At 36.8% G+C, this 20,263-nt stretch overlaps 2 protein-coding genes across 2 annotated transcripts; one reads left to right on the forward strand and one right to left on the reverse strand.

The window, feature by feature from the left end:
- The first annotated feature begins 1,019 nt into the window (after window positions 1-1,019).
- LOC131299409 (putative glycerol-3-phosphate transporter 5) lies at window positions 1,020-4,133 on the forward strand. The gene is made up of 2 exons (XM_058324944.1): window positions 1,020-2,278; window positions 3,260-4,133. Exons 1-2 carry the CDS (start codon window positions 1,255-1,257, stop codon window positions 3,802-3,804), a joined length of 1,569 nt encoding a protein of 522 aa, XP_058180927.1. The 5' UTR covers window positions 1,020-1,254; the 3' UTR covers window positions 3,805-4,133.
- Window positions 4,134-4,804: 671 nt separating this feature from the next.
- LOC131299416 (probable protein phosphatase 2C 27) lies at window positions 4,805-9,594 on the reverse strand. Its single transcript, XM_058324954.1, has 4 exons — window positions 9,136-9,594; window positions 7,095-7,295; window positions 6,594-6,805; window positions 4,805-5,703 (listed from the first exon to the last, which is right to left on the reverse strand). The coding sequence occupies exons 1-4, from the start codon at window positions 9,220-9,222 to the stop codon at window positions 5,136-5,138; spliced, it is 1,068 nt and encodes a 355-aa protein (XP_058180937.1). The 5' UTR covers window positions 9,223-9,594; the 3' UTR covers window positions 4,805-5,135.
- Between the last annotated feature and the right edge of the window lie 10,669 nt (window positions 9,595-20,263).

The following is a 20,263-nucleotide window of genomic DNA, read 5'->3' on the forward strand; positions in this document are numbered from 1 at the left end:
TCAAAAGATAATACATTAAAATTGATGAAAGAAGTTTATTAAGGAGGGGAATAAAGTTAGAACAAACAGATTTTTTTGGAATCATGTTTTTAATTTTTAATTTTGTTTTCAAAATATTGCATAGTTTTTAAATAAATTTTTTGATTTCTTTCCAATTGAAAAATCGTTATTTTGATTAAATATACAAAAATACTCAATCACAACGAAATAAATCAACTCGAAAATAGAGATGGAACAAGGTGTCGAACGCCGAGAATTCATGGATCCAGTTAGGAAAGAAATTTGGAGGAAAGATCCTCATTAGGATAAATTATTCGATGTCAGGTGGTATTGCCACATGGTTTAGTTCAAACTAAAGTTGTGGTGTTCTGCCAAGACAAGTGTGCAAGCCTTACTCCTATGTGTACTGACTAATTAATCCAAGGTGTTCTTAATTTGAACACCCGAAGTAGTCAATCGATTTGGGTCGAACTGTTCTATTTGGTTTGATTTTCACGGTTCAGTTGTCAGATTATAGTTCTAAAAAAAGAACAGATAGTTTTGGGTCAATTATTGATTCTCAACTTTAAAATCACAGTTAAAATCGAGCTAAACTGTTTAGCATCAATACACACGTAGTCAAATGTAATTATGTATTTTCATTTGGTAAGTTAATTTTTTTGTAGGGGATACCGTATTAATATTTTTGTTATCTACGAGGACAATTGAACAAGTTTGTACTGTGTACACATCCCCTGTCCCTTTTTCAGGTGGTGTTGGTGCATACATCTTTAATGAAAATAATTATTTTGATATTCCTTTTTTGTTTTTGAAAAAAGTTTTAGAATATACTAATCGGGTAGAATCAGAACCTACCTAAAATCACACGATATCACTGTTTGATTTTGGTTAGGCTCGGCATAAATAATACATTATATTTTAGTTCTCAATTTTCAAGAACCATTTGGAATGATATGGTTCCTAAACTGGTAAAGAATCGCACAAATTCTGACCGTGCGGAATGAAGAATATCTCTCCCTGATTCCCGAGTCCTGACCTTGATTCGGTCCATTGAGGTGGCAGTCTGGTTTGAAGCTTTTGTTACCAAGTAAAAGTCCATTATGTGTTTTCCTTAACTTGTACGAAAAATTTACAGACCAATATTGGAGTAGCAATGTTGTCCTAATCAAAATCTGACAGAGCAAAACCCGACGGCTCCCATCTCCCCTGGACCTTCTTCCTCTGTAGCTCACCAGTTTCAACAATTTGGATTCAATGCTTTCCAAGAACGCAATTGTATCCAATTACAGCCGAGTAATGGATGCCAAAACCCTAACCCTGGCTCCACCAACCCCACCGCTACCAGTGCCGCAACCACCACCAGGCCTCGCCCTCTTCCCATCCCTCAAACCCCCAAACAAAACCCTGTCTTTTCACCAAATCTCCGTCCTCCTCCTCACCTTCGCCGCCTACGCCGCCTTTCACGCCTCCCGTAAGCCCCCCAGCATCGTCAAGAGCGTCCTCGGCCCACAGCCCCAAACCCAAAACGCCACCGCCGACGCCGGGTGGCCCCCGTTCGACGGGTCACGCGGGCCCCACCGCCTCGGCGAGCTCGATCTCGCCTTCCTCTCGGCCTACGCGGTCGGTATGTACCTCTCCGGCCACATCGGTGACCGGATCGATTTACGGGTGTTCTTGACAATTGGGATGATGGGTAGCGGTTTTTTCACTGTTGTTTTCGGATTGGGTTACTTTTTTAGTGTACATGTATTGGGTTTCTATGTGTTTGTTCAGATTGTTTGTGGGTTGTTTCAGTCAATTGGGTGGCCTTGTGTTGTTTCAGTTTTAGGGAACTGGTTTGGGAAGTCCAAGAGAGGGTTGATAATGGGGGTATGGAATTCACAAACCTCAGTTGGTAATATTATCGGGTCCTTGGTGGCATCGTCGGTTTTGGGTTTCGGGTGGGGTTGGTCCTTCGTGTTGCCAGGGGTTTTCATAGTGGTGGTTGGAATTGTGGTTTACTTGTTTCTTGTTGTGAGTCCTGAAAATGTGGGATTGGAGTTGGAGGGGAAAGAGGTTGAGATGAATGTGGAGGGACTGCCTTTGGTAGTTTCAGAGAAAGTTGAAACTGGAGAAGCAGGGTTGGTTCAGTCTGAGAATGCGGATTCGTTGGGTGCAATTGGGTTTTTGGAGGCTTGGAGATTGCCGAATGTGGCACCGTTTGCGTTCTGCCTCTTCTTCTCTAAGCTTGTGGCTTACACTTTCTTATATTGGTTGCCCTTCTACATCAGGCACACAGGTAACCATTTTTACTAACTTCAGATCGTGACGTTTGAACTAATTATGCATCTGACTCTGCGTTAGTTAAAATTTCGTTCTTCACCTAGTGGGAGTATCCTGTCAAGTTGTGTTGCAAGTACCAATATTTTAAACTAGGAGAGTTGTAGTTCTTATAGATGATCAAATGGCCCCAATCGTAGTTGGCAAGGTGCTTGGAGGTACAGATTTGATTTCAAGATTAATCATGTTAGATAACTTCAGAATATTAGGCAAAAGCTGCTGGCAAGGAAAAACTTTTAGACTACGTTTGGATTGACGTTGAATTCAAACAAAGGGATGCAAATATAGATTTGAAGTTTGCTTATGGCTTTTGAGATTTAGTTTGAAAGCTTTATCTTGATGGGCTTGAAATTACTAATAGCGGAGTGATTTGTAACTGTCCATAGACATATCTCTTCTACTTGTAATCCATCTTCAACTCCCTTTTCACAAATCGCATAAAGCTAAACCTCTTATGTTTTTATCAATATTGAACCTGGATTCTCTTAATATGAAATCGACACTATTCAAATGGCTCCCTAGGTCCCACGTATATTCCTCAATTGAGATTTTTTAGTGTAGTAGTCTCTACTGATGGCTTTGATCAATGCACCGCATCCATCTGGCACTACGGATAATGGATTTCTAAATAGAAGCATGAAACACAATGAACTTATTCTTTTTTCCATGAGCCATCCAAATGCTTCCTTTTGTTTTGTTTGAGCGTGCTTTGTTGAAGGATTTATAGAAGAACGGAAAATGCAAAGGACTAGGATAAAAATAAATAAATAGGGAAATGTATAGTCAATTTATTTCTTTCGTTTTTTTCCGTCATTTTCCTGTCCCTTGACATAGTTAGAAATCCGCAATTCAATAAACTTCCCAAGAGTTCAAGTTCTTAAATGCGACTTGGTCGATTGCTTAATTTCCACTCTACATTTTTGTTGTTTCGTGATTGCAGCTGTTGCAGGTGTGCACTTATCACACAAGACTTCTGGGATCCTTTCCACTATATTTGATATTGGAGGAGTCGTTGGTGGTATTCTAGCAGGGTTCATTTCGGATGCAATTGAAGCTCGTGCTGTTACTTCACTCATATTCTTGTTACTTTCTATTCCTTCCCTTATCTCTTACCGCATTTTCGGAAGCATATCTATGATTAGCAATGTTACCCTGATGTTTCTTTCTGGGTTACTAGTAAATGGACCATATTCACTTATTACGACTGCAGTTTCAGCTGATCTTGGTACACAAAGCTTGATTAAGGGGAACTCACGTGCGTTAGCTACTGTGAGTGCAATTATAGATGGTACTGGTTCTGTTGGGGCAGCTCTTGGCCCACTTTTGGCAGGTTATATTTCAACCAGAGGGTGGAACAGTGTGTTTTCAATGCTTACCGTTTCTATTTCTATCGCGGCCATGCTCTTGATTCATGTAGTCAAAGCAGAGATTAAAGAGAAGATGAATGAAGGAAAATGGCTTCGGTGGAGTGTAGTCGTGCAGTAAGGAAAAGCTTTATGACGGTACAACTGTTATTGCAGAATGCCATTAATCAATACTGGTGTGTCCAGGCCATGATAATGAATGGGTGGACGGTATAGTATACACGGATTCAAAGTTGACGCATTGATCATTTATTTGATTGTTGTATTTTATAGGTAGAGCCAGGTTTTGCATAAGACGTTTCTTAGTCTGTCATACATGTATATCTTTGTATCCTTTTTGGAAGTCGACTTTCGCACACACTGTACAATGATCAGGGATTTTGTCAATCCACGACTCGTGGGTTTTTTGAATCCCTTTCATCATACGAGAATAAAACTTCGATTTACGTCTGACTGAAATTGTTCCTTCGACTTTTGTGGGTATTGTTCTATTTCTCCTGGTTCCTTTTTGGTTATCCGAGTTACAGCTCTTGTATGTTTCTGCTTTCGAATGTGACGCTTGTATTAACTCTGTGAAGAGAAGTTAATGATAGAAACTTGTGGATAAAGGTCCGTTTAATGCATATTGTTGGTTTATAAATTCTTATTGGGCGTTAGATGAACAGTGATGGTATCGTATAATTGTTGATATGCAGAGACTGCGACATAAATGTTTAGAGCCGTCCAATGCAAATAGCCATAACAAAAAAAATGCATCGTACATGTACATCGAACAACTTTAAACACATTTGTGTCTAAACACATCCGTGTCCGAATTAGTAAATAGAGTTTCATTATTGGTTTTTCCGATCGCAAATCATTGAATATTTGGCCACTTTATTTGGAATGGAAAATGTAAGGATGTGTTTGGATAGGCAATTTTTTGATACATTTATGTGAAAACCATGGAGAATGAAGTGAAATAGCCAAATGCATTCTTTCGTTCGTTTTCAAATTACTCCACAACTCTATGATCCAAACAAAGCCTGTTCATTTTCAAATAACTCTCTCCATGACTCTATGATCCAAACAAAGCCTAATAGCATATTCGCATACCAGCACACAACTATTGAAAAGCAAGGTAATATGAAAAAGATCTGTGTAAGATCGGTGTACTCTGCTCATTAACCACGTAAGTTAACAAGGACCATACAAGAAGTCAAGAATCACAAAATTTGTATGCAAGTTACAGTCTACTGCCAAAGATACACAACACTTATTTCCGATCCAACAATTTCTTGATTCTCCATTATGCTGGAACCCCAATTGGACACTAACAATACAGGAAAGTTCTCCCCACTAAATGTATCTGTATACAACAAATATCCGAAAAATAGCCAATTATCGCCATCATCGTCATCACCGGCTGTGTATTATTATTGACTCCTCTGCCATCTTGACTAATATAAACTCTTACCCTTCTTCTAGCAGGCACTTAATATTTTGAAGCCCTTCCGCAGAAATACTCCGTTTGACTCTCGGTCTCTGCACCACCATAGGAAGCGGCGGCTCTGAATGGAAACAAACCATCACAACCGTCAAGTTATCCATAGCTCCTCTCTTCACCGCCTCCTCCACTATCTCCTTGCAACACTTCTTGACATCATTGTGTTCTTGCAGTTTCCTCCTAGCAAAATCCACAGCATTTTGGCTTCTAAACACGTCCCACATCCCATCACTCCCAATTATCAAAAATTCATCTTCTTTTGTTAGTGTAAGTAACTTCAATTCTGGTTCAGCACTCAAGGGTCCACCCATTCCGGTGGTGGTTTCCTTTAATCCGTTCATGTGCCAATCTCCTAGGGCCCGCGTTACGCCCAGTTGACCATTCAAGTATCCATCGTCGATAAATCCTCCCAATGACTCAATCCTCATCCTTTCATTATCGCAGCATGGCCTGTGATCTTTTGACATTTCTATGACCATTCCGCGTCGAGATAGTACTGCTCGGCAATCACCGGCATTCGCTACAAGTAAAGATCTGAGGAAAGTGACAATAATTAAGCTAATGCATGCACAAAACATATAACGCTTCTCAAAAGAAAAAGGGTGTGCAGGCATCCCTAGAGTTCAACAGTCCCCATTTCAACTTTTGAATGTGCGGTAACATGTACAAATTCATCTTCTTTAGGCACCCATCTAAATCGTACAATCCCCGAAATTTAAAAGCAGATGGTAAGCAAACATCATACATTGAAGTTTGAGAAGCATCAGTAAGACAAAGGAAACCCCAAATTCAAATGCCAATATATTTATTTGCAAGCTCCTGGTTTAAAATTTGATTAGAGCAGTAACTATTTAGGTTTACATGTCTTTTTGTGTGCTTTTTTCTTCCTATTATTCCATAAGAAAGGAAAGTTTTGCAGTCTCTCGTTTTTGGTGGTAAAGACTGCAGCCGGAATGGTTTCTTGCGTATGAGCAGAGATTTACTTGTTTTGGGGTAAAATTATTCAGCTCTAAACCCACTAAGTTTTCTGTTCTCACTTCTTCTAGCTTTGAAATTGTGAACTATTAAACTCATCCTTCAGTCTATGCGATTGTCAACCGAAAGCTAACACCCTCATTGCCCCCCAGTTTGTCACCAGAAGCTCACTTTAATAAGCCCCAAAGGTAAGGTGAGTATAATGCTGAATTCAACAAGATCCTACATTGTAAGTTGTAACTATCCTTTTCTTAATAAGCCCCAAAGGTAAGTCTCTCCTACATTCCCCCCCAGTTTGTCACCAGAAGCTCACTTTAATAAGCCCCAAAGGTAACGTGAGTATAATGCTGAATTCAACAAGATCCTACATTGTAAGTTGTAACTATCCTTTTCTTATTTACTTTTTCAGGAAGGAACCAAAACAAATGGGCAAACAACAGTGAAGTTACCTCCCAAATATCATTGCAGTGAGAGCAGTTGTGCCAGAAGACAGGGCAGACTCAAGAGAGCATGACTTTGCAAAGGCAGCATCTGTTTCCATAAATGATCTTGTGACCACTTTCTCAAGTTCTAAAGGGAAATCAGCATCCTCAACAATGACCCTTGGTAAGTGTTCGCGGACAAAATTTGCTGCACCCTTTCCCCCATGTCCATCAAACACCTATCATTTTAACCAGTTGCCGTTTTCAGTTGTCACAAGCCGAAAAACATTTCTGATATTTGATGTGCAATATTGCTTGTCCATATTCTACTCCTGAACATCATCATTCATAGGCTATATTATTCTTTTTATCCACAAGTGATATCTACTTGATTAAAACATTTGAGAGCTCTACATTTGAAATTAGTAATTCTCCTGCTGTTCCGAGATAATGTTAATCAATTAACTGAATTAGCACAAGAACTAAGCAGACAAACAATGGACAACCAAAGTAGGTTAAAGAACTTACACCATAGAAGGAGATAGCTTCCTCATCAAGTACATTGTAACCGAAGTTCTTTGCTAGGTTGGTAATGCATATGTGAGTATCCTCCATATCGGAGCGACCACCAATATCAGACCACTCTCCAGACCTAAGGGCTGGGATGAAGTGATTAAATGGATTGTATCTTCTGTTTGAAACCGAGGCATCCTCACTAATGCTTTCCAGCTAGGAAATTTCAGAAAACAAAAGGGACAGGTTAATTTGCAAAGTAGGATTACAAGATAAAACCAAAAGAATATGTAACAGGAGAAAAATCTTTTTGATTTTATTAATGAGAGACGGACATTGTCTTTCCTCAGAACATGAAGAATTTCAAAAAGAACAAAAAAAATGAACAAGATTACAACACGAGGCAGGGCAAGAAATTCATAAATGACAAACTGTTGGAAAAAATGCCCACCTGATAGAAGATTTCACAAACCACATGGAAGTGAGGTAAAGAGTCGGACAAAAAGAGGAGTGCCAACTTTGACACATCCACGAACACTTTAGTTATCTTTGGATCATGGATTCGTGAAGGCATTTATGATGAGAATGGAAACTAATACGGAAACCATAAAAACAATTAGTTGCTTATTCTTTCTTTCCCTTTGTGACTCCCTCTACAAATCAAAATTCCAACACAGCCTTATAGTGAATCTTGCAACTAGATCCTGGGGCGAATCTTTCTCCTGGGGCCTGAAGTCAGGAATAGGATGTATGGCACATTGTAATGTCCACACAAAAGGATTAACCAACTCCTTAAAAGGACAAGCCAAAAAAAATTCAGCACCTATGTTTTACCGTAGCACACACTATAAATAGGTTTATATAGCAATCTAGCAGAATCGAGACACCATTATAACTCAAGGAATCCGATTAAGATAACGTTTCCTCCAATGTAGCTCATAAAGGCTCAAACAAGTTCCTCAATTAACTCACAAACGGGAAGCTTAAAATCTAAGGGATACATAAATACTGGCAACCGGCAGTTAAATTATTCCAGTGAGTACCAAAGAAGTATAAAAATCCAAAACTTATGACAAAAGTGGTTCCGAAAGACAAGGAAATCGCAAGTACTCAGATACTCATACAAACAAAATTAGACATATGGGCCTTGGATATAAATTCCAATTCAAGCAAGGCACAGATACACATTTATGAGGTAAAAGTACCTCATGTGTCATCTACAGGAGTAAAGTAAAATTTAGAGCCAGAATAACTTAGATAGTACTCAAAGTAAAACCATCCACACCCAACTCAATTTCAATTCGTGAAATAAAAGCACAGTAATCAATAAAAACAGCCCTTTGGATAGAGAGACTTGATGGGAAAAGAGAAAAAGATTAGAGTTTCTTGCCAAATTACCTATTTTGGATTACAGCCCCTTTTGGATGATAAGAAAGGATGAGATAAGAACAGGTAAGAGCCAGAAAAAGTTTCCATTTTTGTACTTTTCTACCCACCAAAATACTCAATCCAAATGAGTGATTTGGCTAAAAACCAAAACCCTTTTCTTTTTTTCTCTTATGAAATCCCTCCATCCAAAGAGGCTCTAAGTAATTTGGCGAGAAAAAAACGGGTACAAAAATGATATTTTTTGATTGGCTCCTTCCCCTTACTCACCTAAACTCACCCTTTTCTCACAATCCTCACAATCCAAAGGGCTCTCAACTCTCCAGTGAAAACCAACACAGACCCAACTCAATTACAGCTAGTCAGATGACAAATGGATCCTTGAGCATACAAATTAGGTACAAAAAACTAAGTTATGACCTAAACCACACCAAACCGAGACGAATTAACCCCCTACAAACCCAAGGGGCGGTGGAATTGGGTTCCAAATTAGGCGAGCTGCGCGTAAGCTGGTCTGGACGCGTGAGTTATCAAAAAAAATTACACCCAACAAAAGACAGTTATCTGAAGCTTCCTAAAATTAACAGCACCAATTATCAATCAGAACTTAATCACAAACATGAGAACATATCACAAAAAGGGATACAGATCAAAGAATTGAAACACATACAGGAAAAGAAGAATTCCCCAAATCACAGGAACTGTCTTTCTGATTCTCCATGCCCTCAGTTGCTTGTTCTGAGTCTTGAACTCCCATTTTGGGTGGTCTTAATTTCAGTCTGAAAGCAAATTGGAAAGTCTCTCTTTTTTTTTTTTTTTTGGAGATAGAATATGAACAAAAATGGGTATTTGGAGAGAAGATTCGTTGGGAATATCTTGGAGTCTTTTGGTAAATGAGTAGATTTTAGTATTACTCTGTGGCGGGGCTCTGTTTTATGGTAGTAGGTTTAATGGATGGATGGGAAGTGTCTACTTAGAGAGAGAGAGAGAGAGAGCAGAGAGAGAGAGGAGCAGCCGTTAAATTCCAGAGTTTTCTGTGAAAGCGTGAGATGTGGGGACGGCGGAGGTGTTAGCGTCCGATGATGTGATAGTCTGATAGTGTTTTTGCTTTCTTAAGGCGAAAGTGTCGGTTATGTGGCTGCAAACATCTTCTTCTTTTTCATCATGATGAGAAAATATCTTAAAATTGACAAACTCTTACGTTTATTTTTAGAAAGTGTTTTTGACACACTTTTTTTTCTTCTAATGGCACTCTTCTTTTTTTCTCTCTCTATTAGGTAATGGAGATAGAAAAAAAGGAAAAGTGCTGTTAGAGAAAATGAGAGTGCCAAAATCACTTCATTTATATTTTACTGAATTTAAAAAAAAGGTAGTGATTTACACATTTATTTATTATTTATATTTTTGCTCTTATAGGTATGAATTTGTTACTCTTTCATGTCTTATACACATAAATAGGCAATATAGTAAAAAGGAGTGTTGATAGTAAAAAGAAGAGTGCTAAAATCAATTTTTGAAAAAAAATATTTATTTTTGTGTTTATTCGCAGCCCTTTATTTTCTCCCATAGCTCACTACATTTCGGTAAATGGTTGTTGAAAATCATACATAATATTTCGGTAAATAGCTATTGAAAACAAGATTATATTTTGGTAAATACATGTCGAAAATATGTCGCACAAAAATTTGTTGCACTCATCTAGTTCAACAATTGCACTCTTAAGTTGTCAATCTACTGGTTTTATTACAAAAGGGTACATACGACTTTCTATATTTTTTCGCAAGAGAACAAAAGTAAAGCGGCGTCTCTTTTATAAATTTATGTAAAACTGAGTAGTGTTTTTACTTTATAAATTTTTGTGCGACGGTGAGATTGATCTCGATCTCAGATTAGTTGAGTCTTTGAATCCCGAGTTATAAAAATAGTGATTTTTTTTTTAATTTCGTTTGTTGTCAAGCAAGGGGAAAAAACTTGTTCTTGAATTGAATATTTTCTAGTTTTTTACAGATTAACTCTAAATTAGTAAACAAAAAAGTAGTTTTCAGATCTAAATTTTGTAAGAACGACTCCAATATCTTATTTTCACACACTTTGCATAGTTTTAATGGAGTCAAATGAAAAGTTTCTTCCAATTTTTTTAAGAAGAGATTCTTCGAAATTAATTTACAAATACAGTAGGGGTCAAGTTTCACCTCTAATTGGTCATTGAACCAAAATATCTCTGCAGTGTCTTTACAAAATCACGCAAATCCATTTTATTAAAACAAATGTGATTCATTTACTAAGTTACCAATATCCGATCGATGTGACTTTGGACGAGTTGTTCTCCATGTTGAACATTCCGCATCCACCCCTTTTCTAAATTTTGTAGAGGGTCGCGCAAAATGTGATATTGCGTCAATACAGTCGGATTATTTTTAATGTAAGCTAATCAAATAATGCAACGCTCTACGATAATAATATTTTAAGCTTATTTTTTTTTCCTAACTATAATACTTTATGAATTTGTAAAAGTCGAGTGAAGTTTCTGTTGCTTGAAAAAAATTCCTTTTGACTTTCAACCATCGTTAATTGGCCTAAATATTGTTTAAAAACTCTTTAAGATTTAATTATAGGTAATTAATTACTCTATACACGCATTAAATTTGAGGACATCACATGTAGATTTTCTTTATTTATAACTCAAATGTCCGCGTTAGCTTACGCACATCTCAACTAATTTCGGAAGCCCAATTAATCTCATGGCCTGCTAGCGGAGAGCCTAATTAAGTCGGAGCAAAACTCCGTATGGATTGATCCCAAAAGAGTTGATAACATTGTAAAATTTTAACCCGAAATCTTAATTAAGATTTAAGAGAAAACAAACTCTTAAAGTTTCAGGCTTTTACCACCGGCTACCATGTCAACCCGTTTCGGTTAACATCTAGAATTTTGTGTTACTCGTGGATTAAAGAAACTCTAGAGAGGAGAAAAAGCTGGATTCCCTTTGCATGCTATGTGGGTGAGAAAATTGTGTTATCTTTGTGCTTTTCCCAACTTTAGCTTTCTATCCACTAAATAGTGCTGTTTTTAGGTGCATAATATTCAAAAGTCGTTGAGTTAGGTGAAGATTATAGTCTGTTCAAAAAAGGTGAAGATTATAGCACAATTAATGCAAAATGACAGAGGTATGGAGGAGGGAGTACTGACAATATACCGCCGGCTTGTGAGGCCCATTTTTGAATCCCATACGAATCATTCAAACTGATATTATCGGTGGGCCTCACACACACATCGGTACATTGTCGGTGTTCTTGCCGTCGGTACCTATAATGGGCCGACTCCTAACTTTCTTCAAAATACGCCTGTTTCTATTCCATTCTTCCAAATTATTCTTGTAAAATGCATATTCTTCATTTTCAAGCAACAACATTTGTCCAGATCTGTATACTTCTTGGCCCGATCTGATGTAATTTTGTCAATTGTGCATTACTTATTATTGTCGTAAAACAATCTTACCATAGCAAGTGGCAACTCCGGGAATTCGGTACAACATATATATGGGTCATATCAATTTTATTTCCGTAGAAAAATAGTCAAGCCAATCTCTCTTCATAAAATCTAAAACTATGCAGTGCAAATTGTAGTTTTTACTTTATTACGTTATTCTTGATTTGAAAAAGAACAAAAAAAATTCCTAACTTCAAAGTTTTTTTCTCTGGTTACTGGCCCCCTTCAAATTAGAAAATACGTAACTTTTCAACTCATAAATCCAGGAATGACCTCATTATTTCATTTTCATGACCTTTTTTTGCTTAAATTTCGACCGGTCAAATGAATTTTGTTTCAAAAAAAAAAAAAAAACACATACACACTTTATAGGTAGCTTTAATTTTGGAAATTGTTTATGATACTTCACCCCCTAAAATTAGCTATAGCATCGCCACTGGATAAAACCTTGAAAATAAAGCCTTAAGAGGCCTGAAGTTAATTAATATGGAGTTTGCAAGAAAAGAGGTTTTGTTAACTAGTTTGGGTTTGACATATGTAGTTAATTAATCCATATCAGTTCCATTTCAAGGTTTCGTGATATAAATATGTACTACTAATTAAATAATCTAATAAGTATTAGTGTAATTAATCTTTGAAGGACCAGTACATCAAGACCTCCAAATCCGATCAAAGTACATGCTTTTCATGCCTAATTGGTAGTCACGGATGGAGAGATCGATTTGGATTTTTTCCATGTGCTATTAAGTCTTCTAACTGAGCTTAATAACTACGGGCTTTGTCTTGATTTTAATTGGACTCCCGATTAGCAGATTAGTAAATGGGTAAATTTTCAAAAATTAGCTGAGCTGATTGTAAACGGACTATCACACTCGTAAAAATTCAACTCATAATAGATCTTTTAATGCGTAGGTAAATATCCAATGTGATATTTTGTTTTTGTTTTTAGTACTTCGGAATATCCAAGGTGATAGCTCAACCTCCGAAGAAAAGTGCACCATGTTTTTTCTAATTGGTGATGATTGAACCACGTATGTCAAGCTGAAAGTGGCCTTCAAGTGTGAGCTACAAGACAGGTAATATGTGGAGATGATTACAAGAGACAATGACCATAGATTTGTTCCTTTTGCCTTTTGGGGAAAGGGAAAGCGAGATTTTTTTTATTACCGCATGTTCGACCAACTTACGTGCATTTCGATTAATTCCCGAATTTTGGTGATAACGATCAGGTATAACTCCCAATAGCCCCATATTTGAAATGTTTGACCTCCGTATATTGGAATAAAACCTGTAACCTCATGGACACTTTGCTTTCTCATAATTACTTGGTTAAAGTCCTTGGGATTGAAAGGGGAAGATAGTACGTGTGTGTATATATGAATACAGCACTCCTCTTTCATGTTCAATGGCGTCCAGCTCTGTTTTGATTGGAGTTTTGCCAACCCACATGACAAGCCAGAAAAGAGGAATCATATTGATCTTTTTATTGTTTTTTTAATTTAAAATACACCTTCGCGATATGAATTAGGACCTTAATTTCATGTGATTGTGTCGGTGATGTGATGATCTCTTCTTGTGATTCGGACTATTCATTCATAGGCCATAATATACATGCATAATACATCATTTATTTATAAATCAAGTTAATCGGATATCAGTTAGTACCTCAACAAATAACATATGTATCATAAGAAATGGGCTGTCTGAAGTGACATGAAGCCTTAAAATTTTGACTGTCTATTCTTCTCAAGACAAATATAATTTGCTAAGATTGCTACCCACGTTTGATTTGCTAAGAAATGGGCTGTCTGAAGTGACATGAAGCCTTAAAATTTTGACTGTCTATTCTTCTCAAGGCAAATATAATTTGCTAAGATTGCTACACAATAAAATTTATATAATGAATGGCTCCAATCATTAACATAAGAGTATGGTAGGCCTTGTTTGCCTCACTTTGTGATAACACGAGAGGTCCACATAATTAAAAACTCAAATAAGATCAAAAGAACCGTTCTCGACTAATACAAAGTACGTTTATTGTACGGATAAGAAACATACATTTCTTAAAACGGATAATAGAACCTACTGTAAGACCCATAACCCGCACAAATCAAGGTTTTTGAGAAATGTATTGAGAGGGCGTTGGATTTGGTTCTCTAGATTAAGGTTTTTCATGGTACATGAATCATGAAAGGTTTATCTTTATTTATTTCTATTATCTTAATATTGTGCTCACGTATCGTGGTAATTCTGAAAAATCATTTGTTCAAATCAATCCAACCCCTTCCCTTTCTCACCTACTATCGGGAGACCATTATGTCGTTTCATGACAAAAAATATTGAAAGCTTGGAATAATATATAATTCAATCAATAGTGTGTGTTTATATATATGCATACACACACATTATGTCATGCAGGGGACCAAGTCGAAAATAGGGTTTTGCTTTCTTAACCTAAATATAGGCTAGCACAAGTAATTGGTCTATTGTAGGTGATGCAAAAGAATCTTCACATAGTTGGTTGGATTGAGGTGGAAATTGACTAATTGTGAAAGCAATTGGTGGATCTTTAGGTGGCATATTGCTATCCATCCAATTAATCTAATGAGCCAATTTTGTGCATTACATAATGGAAGATATTCTTAAATTGGGGTCCTTTGTCTTCTTCCTCGTCCCCTTAATTAATTAAGCAATTCGCTACGGGTTTTTCTTTTTTCTCGGTAATGTGGGTGTTACGGGCCAGTTTGCACGCACTTCAAACTAATTTATACAGTCTCTCCTATGGCTGTTCCGATCACACGCTAATGCGTGAGGGTGAGATGATCCAAGAGTTGCGGGCAAAAAAAAAGAATCGAACCTGAGATATTAGAAGGAAGCAAACCCCTAAGTCCCATACGACTACTTGGCCAACCCCTCGGTTGAACTCACACTATGCCTTGAAGTGGACTTGAATCGCCACGCTCTTTATATAGCACGATATTTTGAATATCGTGTGTCTTGTACAATTTTTCCATCAACACATCTTCCAAGTAATTTAAGTATATTCCAACAATATGATAATTTATCAATGCTCAGATCATCCATGAAAAAAGCTTAGTTTGATCTGGTAACCGTCGTCGTCACATATTATTGTAGTCGTGTACGATCTTGCCTTCTAAACAAACAATTATGGACAAGTTCTTGAATCCAGCCCAAAGAGTATTGAAATAGGCAAAATTAAGTCAACCTCATATTGATATCATCATGGTATTTGACATTATGGGCTTGGCTTAATAGGATTTTCTTTGCGATCTCAAATTTTTGTAACCCCACCTAGGTCCAACCATCCAGAAAATGATACCTGGCAAAATATTTCTCTTGGTTTAACATCATAAAGTAAGTAGTAATGAAATCAAGCTAACGAGGAAGAGGGGTCTTTATAAAATCGTGTATGATCTTGGAAAAAGATCGGAAAAGACATTCATTCTCATATAGATGGTCTTTTTCGTTGTCGAACATTTTCTACTTTGATCTATATTTTTTTACTTTTCAATTTCTCTCATTGAGAAGAAATTTTTCTTTTAAAAATTGGACTTGAACCTTGTAAAAATTAAAAGAAAATAACAAAAAAATCGTGCCGAAAAGTGACAGAAAAGTGACAAAAATAGTTAGTTAAGTCGAAGGCCCCAAAAATACTCACAGGGCCATAAGAATTCTATAATGGGCCTGGCTTTGGGATCATTGGACCAGGGTGTGTTAGAAAGTTGGTCCAACACACACACACACATATACACAAATTATTAAGTGAGGGATCCCTCACTTTGTTAAAATGCGGGACTTTCATTTCTCGATCAAATTTTGAAAATCCGAACCGTTCAATGTGTGCAGAACGTGATTTTAAGGGTCCTCGCCAGAAATCAGCCAAAAAAATGACCGGGAAGGGCTTCATCCGAGCAGTTTTTTTTGAACCGTTCAATGAAAACTGCTCGGATGAAGCCCTTCCCGGTCATTTTTTTTTGATGATTTCTTACGGGGACCCTTAAAATCATGTTCTGATCACTTTGAGCGGCTCGGATCATCGAAATTCAATCGGGAAGGAGAGTCCCGCATTTAAAAAAAATGCCGGATCCCTCACCGGAACCCGACTGTATGTGTGTGTGTGTGTGTGTGTGTGTATATATATATATATATATATATATATATATTCGGTCAAACGGAAAATGTCCAACATTTTTTTTAATGCTTAATCCAAATGAGAGAAACTTATTCACGGCTCCACTGTGAACAAGTTTTTTACAGCAGTAATCAAAGCAACCAATCGCGATCGTTCAAAAGTCTTAGGGATGATTTGGATGTTAATGAAATTTTTCCGAGAAAGAGTTAACTTTTCTGGGAAAGAGTCTCTCAGAAAAGTTTTATTAACCTCCGGACCGTCCAGAACTCCAGAACACTTTTGAACGGTAGTGATTGGCTCCGTAAACAACTATTCACGGTTCTACCGTTAAAAAAAGATTTTCTCTTGAGTCCAACCTTTGATGGATCCAATCCAAGAGCAACGTGGGACTTGGTGAGATAGTTTCAAAATCATATTTTTGCACCAATAAATTACGAGGTTTTGCATCAATTAGGGTTACTTATGATTCACCTCCCAGAAATTACAATCACTGATATGTCTTTTAGTCCAACTCCACCGGGAGCTCTCTGATTAAAATGTGGAGATTAAATTCTTTCTTACCATGGCCTTTTTCGGTCCTACCGTGTACTTATTGTTGATCTGAACCGTTCATCTTGTAGATTCACATAATAGTGTATCCATGAGAAAAATAAACTTGATCGGACATCAATAGGAGTATCAAAAATTGAATTTTGCTTTGTAAAATAGAAAGTTAATCTTTATTATTATTGACAGAAATCAGATCGTCTATTTTATAAATCAAAATTCAAATTTTGATATATTTAGCGACTTTCGATGAAGTTGATTTTTTGCATGTCAATACTATACTACGGGTCTTATAATATGAACGGTTCAGATTACAATAATCGATGCTCGGTGGGACCCATAATGGACGGTGGTGGAAAAATGAGATTTTACACCGACGGTGGATAGAATTTATTCTCTAAAATGTGTACGATATGCACCCACTTGAATTGTTTTGAATTCATTGCATTTTTCATGAACAATCATTCTAAAACCACGGCCACTAACTAGATGTGTGTGGAGTCCGCACTCTTGTGAGTTTGGGTATATAATAGGGGGTAAATGATTGTGATTCTAGCATTTTTGTTATGCAATCCGTAACATCAGTTTTGAAGTCATAACTTCTGCATAGCAATTCGTAATGTTCAGACAAATTTTGAGCATTTTTCTTAGTTCAGTAGTACTAACATTTTTCAGAAGTACCAAATGTGTTTCCCATACAAATCAAGTACAATACATTTGTGCTGCTTTTACTGCTCTTATTTCCTTTGTCCTCCATTTTTCTCCAAAACTCAATATTTTCTTCAACGGCATTTGTTTCCGAGAGCCAATTAATGGTGGATTGGAGGTTTTGCATGTGCAGGAGTGTAATCTATCACTTCTACATGCGAATCCCTTTCTCCCGTCACACTTCTTCTGCTTTTCACGTTCTCTTCGATTCCATCAATGTTCTCTGTTACAATATATATATATATATAGGGAACGACTTCGGTGTCCCCGGTCATTTTGGGGACACCATAATTTTTGGTATAACAAAATCATTACAAGCATAACCAAACCAATTATATGTATAACCAAGCCATAACAAGGCATAACCAAGGCATAACCAAAACTCCGATCCAACGGTTGAGATTGTGCCACGCATGCCAGTTTGACCAAAAAAAACCGGTCAAACTGGTCACCCTAACAGGTCATCCTATTTGGCATAACAAAACCACTAAATAGCATAACAAGTAAACCCAAAAAGGCATAACAAGTGAATTTAATGGCATAACATGAGTATAACATTTCCTAAACAAGTATAACATTAACCCAAAATAGGCATAACAAAACCATTAAATGACATAATTGTTGAGTTATAACCATGTGGGCATAACATAAACCATTGAAAAGCATAACAAAAAACCAATAACAAGTATAACAAAAACCATAAAAGGCATAACAAAAAGCAAAAAGTAAACGAAGCATAATATGACCACATAAAAGCATAACAATAACCTCTAAAAGGTATAACAACAACCTCTAAAACCATAACAATACCCACCTGTCATTTTTTCATTTATTTTTTTATTTGAAAATGTTTAACCATGGTTAAGTGGGAAAAAATTTTTAAATGTAAATGTGTCTTGCGATTTTGTTCAACAATAAAATGTAATGGACCTCAATAAATCATTTATTTTAATAATCAAGGCCGTTAATTTGGTTGTTCTTGTTGATTTTGTTATTTATGAAAATTTTGGGCTCCATCTGGATTATGAAACTCTTTGATTGGTACAAAAATTCAACATAAGAATGATAACTTATGTCCGATAAAGTTTGTAAAGATAAGCAATTTACTTATTTTTTTTTTGCAAGAATGATCTAATCTCTCTTACGGAAATGATAGACGGTTCCGATTTTTAAAAAATTGATCAAGCGGTCATCGAGTTGTGAATTATAGGACTTTAATACCTACGTAAGCATCGAATGTGTTCCAATCATGTGGTTGCCGACATTCAATCATCACTAAAGTTGGCGAAAAATATAGAATCGATAAGATGTGCAATCTTAACGGTTTAGATCGGTCATCAGAAAAAATTATTGAATAGCTTCCTTTAAAATCTATATATTGAATTTCATTGTTTCCAAACTAAGGTCTTATGCTTTTGTGTAATGTACAATACTCATACTATTGCAACACAATCAAAATGATCGATACCGTTCAGTTTGTTTTGATTGGTGTTTTAATTGTTCTCGTAAATTTTTGGGACTACCAGATTTAGAAAGCCCTTTTATTGGAACGTAGAATCATTATTATAATGACATTTTACATCCGATCAAGTATGTATTGATAAGAAATTTAATTCATTTTTGGCAGAAGTATTCTAATCTTTGTTACGTAAAGTATAGACGGTCCCGATTCGGAAAAAAATAGCCAAGGCGGCCCAAGAGTGGTGCAGTATGGGACTTTAACGCTTCTGGAAGCACCAAATGTATTCCGATTATGTGGTTGTCGACATCCGATTATCACCGATTTTGGTGACAATGATTAAATAAACAAGATGTTAAATCCCATCGGTTTAGATCGAGCATTTGAAAATAAATTAGTTGCCAACCACCTTTAAAATCTATACATTACACTTTTTTTATTATGAACCAAGATCTTGTGCTGTAGTCTAATGTACAGTAGTCACACGACCGCATCACTATCACGACGATCGATACCGTTAATTTTATTGTACTTGTTTTAATCATTCTCATAAAATTTTGGGTCTAACGGATTTTGAAAACTTTTTCATCGGAATGCAGATTCAATATTGTATGTTCGATTTTCCGATTATGTATGCAATTGGTCCCACCCATACAAGGAGAATCCCCCAAAATTTTGAAATCAAACTTTTTTACGGCAAAAATTTTGGGATTCGGATCCTCTATGAGGATTTCTCTGTTAGGATCATGTGATGCTTTTAATATGGAGCTGCCAACACATTAATGAGAAGATCGAAGGGCCCAAAACAACTCATCTTTCTTTTTGACAGAACACGCTGCTGTAGGGAATAATTGTCTACCGGAAAAAAAACCCTACGTCCTAATCTTCTTCTTCTCCGTCGCTCTCAGTCCATCGCTCTCAGTAAGTGTATCTCCGTCGCTCTCAGTAAGTGTAACTTGCATCTTGACTTACGTTTCATCGCTGGTTTGATTTATCCAGAATTTGGAGGTGTTTCCTGAAGACAAGGCTATTAGTGAAGATGGGTCAGCTGAGGCAGGAGGATCTACTCGGAGTTTCAAGCTCTTTGGGAAGAATGTGCTAGTCAAAGATTCTAACAAGCCAAGTGAGGCATTTTGTGATTTGGCTTACATTTGTGAGAAAGGAGTGAACTTATCAGGTGGACAGAGAGCTCGTCTTGCTCTGGCCAGGTAAGATCCTAAATCCAAACTGCTCGTCTTGCTCTGGCCAGGTAACCATTGCTACTGTAAATAGGGTTTCGTAGGGTTTTTTTCATTTTCCTGCCACTTTTTTTTGGTTTCTTTGTTCATTAGAATAGTTAGGGTTCTCCTGCAATTCATCTGAATAGTTTTGTACGGCCGTGTGTTTCGATCTTTGGGGCTACGTGGTAGGAATATTTGTGGTATCAAACGCGTGATGATACAA

Source organism: Rhododendron vialii, chromosome 1a (assembly GCF_030253575.1).
Source record: "Rhododendron vialii isolate Sample 1 chromosome 1a, ASM3025357v1".
In the NCBI taxonomy this organism is placed as follows: Eukaryota; Viridiplantae; Streptophyta; class Magnoliopsida; order Ericales; family Ericaceae; genus Rhododendron; species Rhododendron vialii.